This window comes from Mus caroli, chromosome 6 (assembly GCF_900094665.2).
Source record: "Mus caroli chromosome 6, CAROLI_EIJ_v1.1, whole genome shotgun sequence".
In the NCBI taxonomy this organism is placed as follows: domain Eukaryota; kingdom Metazoa; phylum Chordata; class Mammalia; order Rodentia; family Muridae; genus Mus; species Mus caroli.
In genome coordinates, this window is record NC_034575.1 from 82,814,657 (window position 1) to 82,821,680 (window position 7,024).

The 7,024-nt window shown below is 41.1% G+C and overlaps 1 protein-coding gene across 1 annotated transcript in view; it reads right to left on the reverse strand.

Moving 5' to 3' along the window:
- Window positions 1-7,024, reverse strand: part of Gmcl1 (germ cell-less 1, spermatogenesis associated) — a 41,836-nt gene that overhangs the window by 33,244 nt on the left and 1,568 nt on the right. Inside the window, exon 2 of the mRNA XM_029478219.1 lies at window positions 1,339-1,462. Coding sequence (XP_029334079.1) covers window positions 1,339-1,462 — 124 coding nt within the window. The remainder of the gene's footprint in view (window positions 1-1,338; window positions 1,463-7,024) is intronic.

Genomic DNA, 7,024 nt, shown 5'->3' on the forward strand with positions numbered 1-7,024 from the left:
GGTGGGGGAGCGTGTGGGGGACTTTTGGGATAGCATTGGAAATATAACTGAAATAAATACCTAATAAAAAATAAAATTAAAAAAACAAACAAACAAACAAAAAAAAACTTTTGGACTAAATTCATCAAGTAAACTTGTTCAAAAAAAGTTTCTAAAAGTTTGATTAAAATGTGGAAGGAGGGACTGGAGTGATGGCTCAGCAGTTATAAGAACTTGCTGCCCTTTTTGAGGACTGGAGTCGGTTCCCTGCCCGCACCTCAGGCAACTCACAACCTCTAACTCCAGCCTCGGGAGACCTGACGCCCTCTTCTGGACTCCACTGGCACTGTACTCAATTGCACAAACCCACACACAGACTTACATACAAGAACATACATTTTAAATAGTGAAAATAAAAATGTTTTTAAAAATGTAATTAAATGTGAAAGGAAAAATACTTTGCAAACATCTCTGGAACAATTTAGCTCTATTGTCTTTCCTCTCATTATTCTTTCACAATGANGGAAGCACTAACTCCACAGGTAAGAGCTGTGAGGTCTAGCACAGCAAATAAATGAAACTTGAGTGAGTTGGCGTATCTTAGGCTGAGAGAGATGGTTCGGGGGAGGGGGTGGGGTACATGCACTTGCTGCCACCACTGACAACTGACTCCAATTCCCAGGACCCTTAGAGAAAGAGAATCAACTCCCACAAGTTGCCCTCTGACATATACAACTCCCTGGCAAGCATGTGCAGACACACACAAAATAAGTAATAGTAATAAATGTAAATGTTTTAAGAAGAATAAAAACGTCTGAGGTCTTAGAGCCACACTGTGTTCTATTTTGAAAATTCTGAGCCATTTTGAAGGGAAACTTGCAATGGGGAAAGTCAAACGGGCAGGCACATCAGCTAAGTGACATGCACAGCACCACTGCAGGTCTCCTAACCCAACCGGGCGTTCTAGGGAGGAGGAAAGCACCACCTCCCCATTCACTTTCTACAAAGCAACACTTCAGAGAAAAGTATTCAAATAGTTATAAAAGAAGTGTAATGACCTTAACCCGAATAGTACAGATGTTCTCCCCAGTTCATCCATTTTCCAGCAAAAGGCACTAACACAACTTTTTGACAACAAGAGGCAGTAGTGGNTAGTAGGACCAAGTAGGACCAAGAATTTCAAAATCTGTTTGAAGGTTGAGGCCAGCTTTCACTCCCAGTGCCCACCATCTTTCTTCCCAGCAGATACTTTACTAGAGGAAAGCTTACTATGAAATCCAACCAAACAGCAGAACATGCTCCAAGTGCCCAGGCTTCTCCAAGCTCCCTCCTTGCCCAGGGTGTCAGTGAAATACTCACTTGACATAAGTAGATTTTGTGTAAGCTCCACTCTTCACCTAGAGCACAGATCTTAATGTCACTGTTTTCACCATTCAAAAACAGCGTTTGGTAGATGTATTTCGATGTGCTCTTTAATTTTTTCCTGTTAAGAAAAACACAAAGTTACAAACAGCACACAGCTCAGCAGGAGACTAGTATCACCAGGCCCTGTCCAATGCCAGCACATTAAAACGGGCAACATTTCACCAATTTTTATACACCATTAAGTCTCGATTTTGCCCTGTTACNGTGACATCCAACTTCCCTACTGTGTGAATGAGGAGATGTGAGAGGGGAATGTCACGAGAGGTTAACTAAGTGCNCTTACTAACAGCAGACAGATGAGACAAAAGAGGAGGGAGACATCTATATCCACCCTATATAAGTTGTTGGTTCTAAACCAATTTAAGTTACTTGCTCAATAAACAAAGACAGGCTGGTGACCACACTTTGCTTATTTCNTTGTTTAGAAACTAAGTCCTAGGGGAGATTCACTATTGCTGCAGCAAACTGTTACTCAATTATAATCCTGTTGGAAGAGTGCCTGCCTTGAATTCATAAGGCCCTGGTTCAATCCTCAACATCACAAAAAAAGAAAAAGAAACTTCGATTCAAGCTTATTTCAGCTTCAAACTAAACTAATTAAAACTAATTTTAAATTTACTGGTTTTCCCCACTAGACAAATGGCTTGCAACCCTAGATCAAAGCTTTTTAAAACTATGCTCAAAGGATATGCATGTTAGAGGCACTGGTCAGGGCTGAACCACNATATATGAACACCGTGTAACACCCAGAGCATTGCCTATTGTATCTGCATGTGACTTCTACATGAGACTTATTTTAGTAGAACTGATTTTTAAAAGCTTGGCAACCACGGGGTTGAGTACATAGAGAGTTCTTGCACAACCCATACAAGACCNCTCACCACTGTATAAACCAGATATAGTGGAGCAGGTCTGAACTCCCAGCAAGCACTTTGGAGATATGGAAAAGACAATCAGGAGTTCAAGGCCATAACTTGCTCAACAGTGAGTTCAAGGGCAGCTTAGACTACATGAAACTCTGCCTAAGAAAAAAAGAGTTTGCAATCTCTGCTCAAGATGATCCAGTAAGTAAGAGTATGGTAATGGTGGTCATAGGAGTGGATCTACTTTAAAAAGACATAATTTAAAAAGATGTATTTATTTACTTATGTGTCTGTGCACATGTAGGTACAAGCCTTGTGCATGGAGAGGTCACAAGGAGGCAGTGGATATCACCCTTTATCACTGCCTATCTACTCTTCTGTTTGTGTGTTTCTTTGTTTGACATAATCTAGATTCACCTGAAAGTACAATTTCAAGTAGACATTTATTGTCTGAAGTGTGCTGGCCTGTGGGTTTGTCAGTGAGTTACCTTGATTATGTTAATTAAGGTGGGAAGACCTGCCCATNATGGGTAGTACCATTCCCTAAAAAGGGTTTCTAAACTGTGAGCATGGAGGAAGCAAGCAGAGTCTGCATGTGTTAATTCACTGCTCTCTGCTCTTGACTGCATACAATGTGCTAGCTGTGAGTTCCTGCCACCATGACTTCTCTGCAATGATGGACTGTCAGCTGGAGCTGTGAGCTAAAATGAACTTTGTCCTGGTGCTTTACTGCAGCAAAAGAANGAAAGAAAATGGTTATGATGGTGCATACCTATAACCTCAGTGCTCTTAAACAGGAAGGAAGATCAAGAGTTCAAGGTCAGCCTTGGCTAAACAGAAAATGAGAGACCAACCTGGGCTAAATGAGACCTTATCAGTTACTGTTTCATCTTGTGTCTGGAACCAGTGTTTTACTACTCAGGGTTCTCCAGAACACAGACACGTGCCCACAGATGTTCTAGAGAACCCTGACAATAAACCACGGACTCCAAACACGGGGTGAAACACACACACATACACACACACACACACACACAGAGGGGGCGCAATTTATTAGAATAGGGTACTGGTTGTGGATCCAGCCAGTCCAACAATGGCTGTCTGCCAACAAAAGGTCTAAGAATACAGTAGTTAGCTGTTCAGTCCATGGGTTGCCCAGAGAACTTGGCCCAGATTAAAGGTGTATCTTCCCACCTCAAAAGATCTGGATTAAGGGAGTATCTTCTTNTCTCAAAAGATCCAGGTTAAAAGTAGGTCTTCCCATTTTATGGCTTACTCCCTCATAGGTAGGGTACACATACATACCCAGACCCGTGGATTTTAGTTAATTCCAGACGTAGTTGAACTGACAACTAATAACAGCCTTTCAATATTAGTTAGCAATCAACAAAATGCCCNGCATGCGTTCTGCCAATCTTAAAAAGGCTGTGTTCCAATTCAGATTCCCTCACTAATAACACTGGGTTGTCAGGCTGACGGCTGAGACTAACAAGAAATACTATTAAACATAAAAGCTAAGGAAAAGAAAGAACAAGAGTTCCAGGGGAAACTTAAAACACAGGGAAATCAGAATTTTAAAAAATATATATTCATATGCTTGGAACTCTCAAATGACTCTGCTTATGGAATAATGGGGCACAGCAGCAGAGGATTACTCAGAACAAAAAAGAGCTATTTAAAAACAAGCATTTAAGTCTCTGGATTGTTAGGATTCACCAATTACCAAGCTGTCAAAAGACTCACATTAAAATACCAAAGGAAAAACTTTCAAAATTTCAGAAAAAAAATATGGTCACCCAAAAATAAAACAGAATTAGACCAGGGCCAAAACCTTCATCCATGTTTAGGCTGGAAGATGATGGAGCAGCATCACAGGCTGAGCAGGTAAAGAGGCCTGGTGCCAACACTAAGGGCCCAAGTCTGGTGCCTGGGACATACATGGCGGAATAGGAACATCAATTTTTCCCCTCTGACCTCTACGTGGGCATGTGTACACACATGTTCACACACACATATTAAATAAAAATACAATACTGTTTAAAAAGAGTAGATGTTTATTGACAACACAAGTTCTGTACCTAAGGTTCAGAGGGAAGAGGAAGAGGGGGCAGAAAGACTGTAAGAGCTAGAAGAATAGAAAGTTTGCTGAGAGATTTTTATATCCTAGAAACGTCAGAGAAGCGACAAAGATAAAGTCTCACCAACATAGCCATCTAAACAAGCTCTGAAAAGGATGATACCAACTATACTCTCACCTGGAAGAGGGAAACATCCTGGCCTCAACCCTCGATGAGAACTACAGGCAACTAAGGAATGCTGAGAGCTGCAGATGGTCTTCCCAGGGAAGGGCCCCTGATAAGTTACCCAAAACCAAGTGATCAGCTACAAATCATATACATACAAGCAATGCTATACAGACTGCACAGGTTGTATTATATATTTAGGGGAAAAACATTACTCTCAAAATTAAAGAAATAGAGGCCATAAGGGGGAAATGATGTAATTCTATTTTAATTTTAAAAAATAAAAACTATAGAAAGGAGTCGATGTTTAAAGATATGGAAAGTCATATAAAGTAACATATCAGTTAGAGGAAGAATAAACTGCGACTACATATTCACTTACATTCATATAAGCAAAAGTCATTACCCTTTTCCACCCTTATGATAAAATACTTGAAGATGTAGTTCACTGAGAAAGAAAGGAGAGAAGCTATTGAAAACCACTTCACAGAGATGGGGTCAAAGTCTCAGTTACAATCCTTAGAAGCAGGAGACCTAGATTGGAGTAAGAGGGTGGGATCTGTAGGAGGTCTAGGGTTCAAAGCAGGTTCTATGCTAGGGTATCTCAAAAGATTGAGAAAAGCTCAAGATATGAAGAAAGGATATTATTAGTTCATTAATGGAAGAAAAAAAGGCAGCTAGAAACTCTAGGACATTAAGAAGCTTTTTAAAAGGGAGCCAGGCCAGGCATGGTGGCACTGGCTTCAACCCCAGTACTAGGGAGGCAGATCAGACGCAGAAAGATCTCTATGAGTTCCAGGCCACCCAGAGCTACACAGTGAGACACTGAAGGGGGAGGCGTACGGGATGAGATGTCTCAGAAGGTGAAGGCCTTACCCACCAAACCTGAAGACTTGAGTTCAAACCCTAAAACCCACATGGTTCAAGGAGAAAACTCCCTTGAGCTGTCTTTGATTGCTGCACATGAACTGTAGCAGAGGCTTCTCTCAAACATAAATGTCAATATTTATGTAAATAGATTTACATACAACAGAAACAATGTAAACAGAAAGAGTTCAACTGGAAGCACCTGACATAACCTAGGCTGTCCTTGAATCTATGAGTCTCCTGTCCCAGCCTCTGAGTGCTGGGATTATATCTGTGTGCCACAATGCCTGGCCTATTCCTATACTTTTTTTTTTCTAAAGATCCCTTATCATTATATTTTGTCTTTGACAGTTAATTTCCTGTTTTTTGTTTGTTATGATTTATAATAAAATTTCCTTGCTCAAATAATTGTTTTTCTCTTTTAAATGTTCCTTGTCATATACTTCAAAAATTATATTAAATATACATGGTCTACATACCAATCAAAAGGCACAGGCTGTCTTGTTGGATTAAAAAAAGCAAGATTTAACTATATGCTGTATATATACTAACTTTAAACATAAAGACACAAACAAGGGCCAGGCAGATTACTCAGTCAATAAAGTGCTTTGCAAGTACAAAGTTGAATACAAGAACAAACAAACAAACAAACAAACACCCACAAAAAAGCCAGGTGGGGTTGCCAGCATCTGTAATCCTAACGGGGCAGGTAGAAGGACAGGAACAGGAGGATCCTCTGACCTTGTTGGTTGGCTAGACTAGCCAATCGGTTTAATAAAGAGACTCATAAAAAGGTAAGGTGGAGAGAAATATAGAAAGATCCACTGTTGATCTCTGGCCTCCACATGCAAGCACAACTGTGTATGAGTGCATATGCAAAGAGTGAAAAGATGGTACTGGTGTGGAAAAGATCCAGCTTGGTAGTAAAGTGCTTCTGGAGAATGGATAAGGCCCTGGGATATGGGACGGGAAATCTTAGGAGTGGTTGGGTGATGGGATACAGGATGTAGGTTGGAAAGGATTAAAAAGGTGCATCAGACAATTACCAAAAGCAAGTGGGAGTGGTTAAGTCACTAAGGCTGAAGAAGGATGCATGACTTATGACATAAGAGCCTGTTCATCAAAGAGTTCTATAACGAATGCACAAAGACAGGCACTCTGGGGCCTGAGAGGTGTCTCAGTGGTAAAGAGCACACACTGCTCTTCCAAAGGACCCAAGTACAATTCCCAACACCCACATTAGGGAGCTCACAACACCCCTGTAACTCCAGTTCCAGGACTCTGCAGGAATGTGCACAAATCCACATACATACTCATAAATAAAAACAAATCTTAAAGGGGGGGGGCGCACTGCACTTGTGCTCACTCTCAGGTAGTGAGAATCTCAACACTCCCAGCCCCTCCTTCCTCTCTCTTCTCTCCAGGGTGTCTGGATACAGCCCAGGATGGCCTTTAAGTCACTTTGTGGCTCAGGCTGACCTCCAACTTGATGTTCTTGTCTCAGCCACCAGAGTGTATCTTGTCTCAGCCACCAGAGTGTAGATATTGCAGGATTGTAATACCTTGCAAAATCTGTGGAACTCTTTGAGGTGGCAATAATATTTCCACTTTACATATGAAAACGAGTATGTTAAGTGCAGAATACAG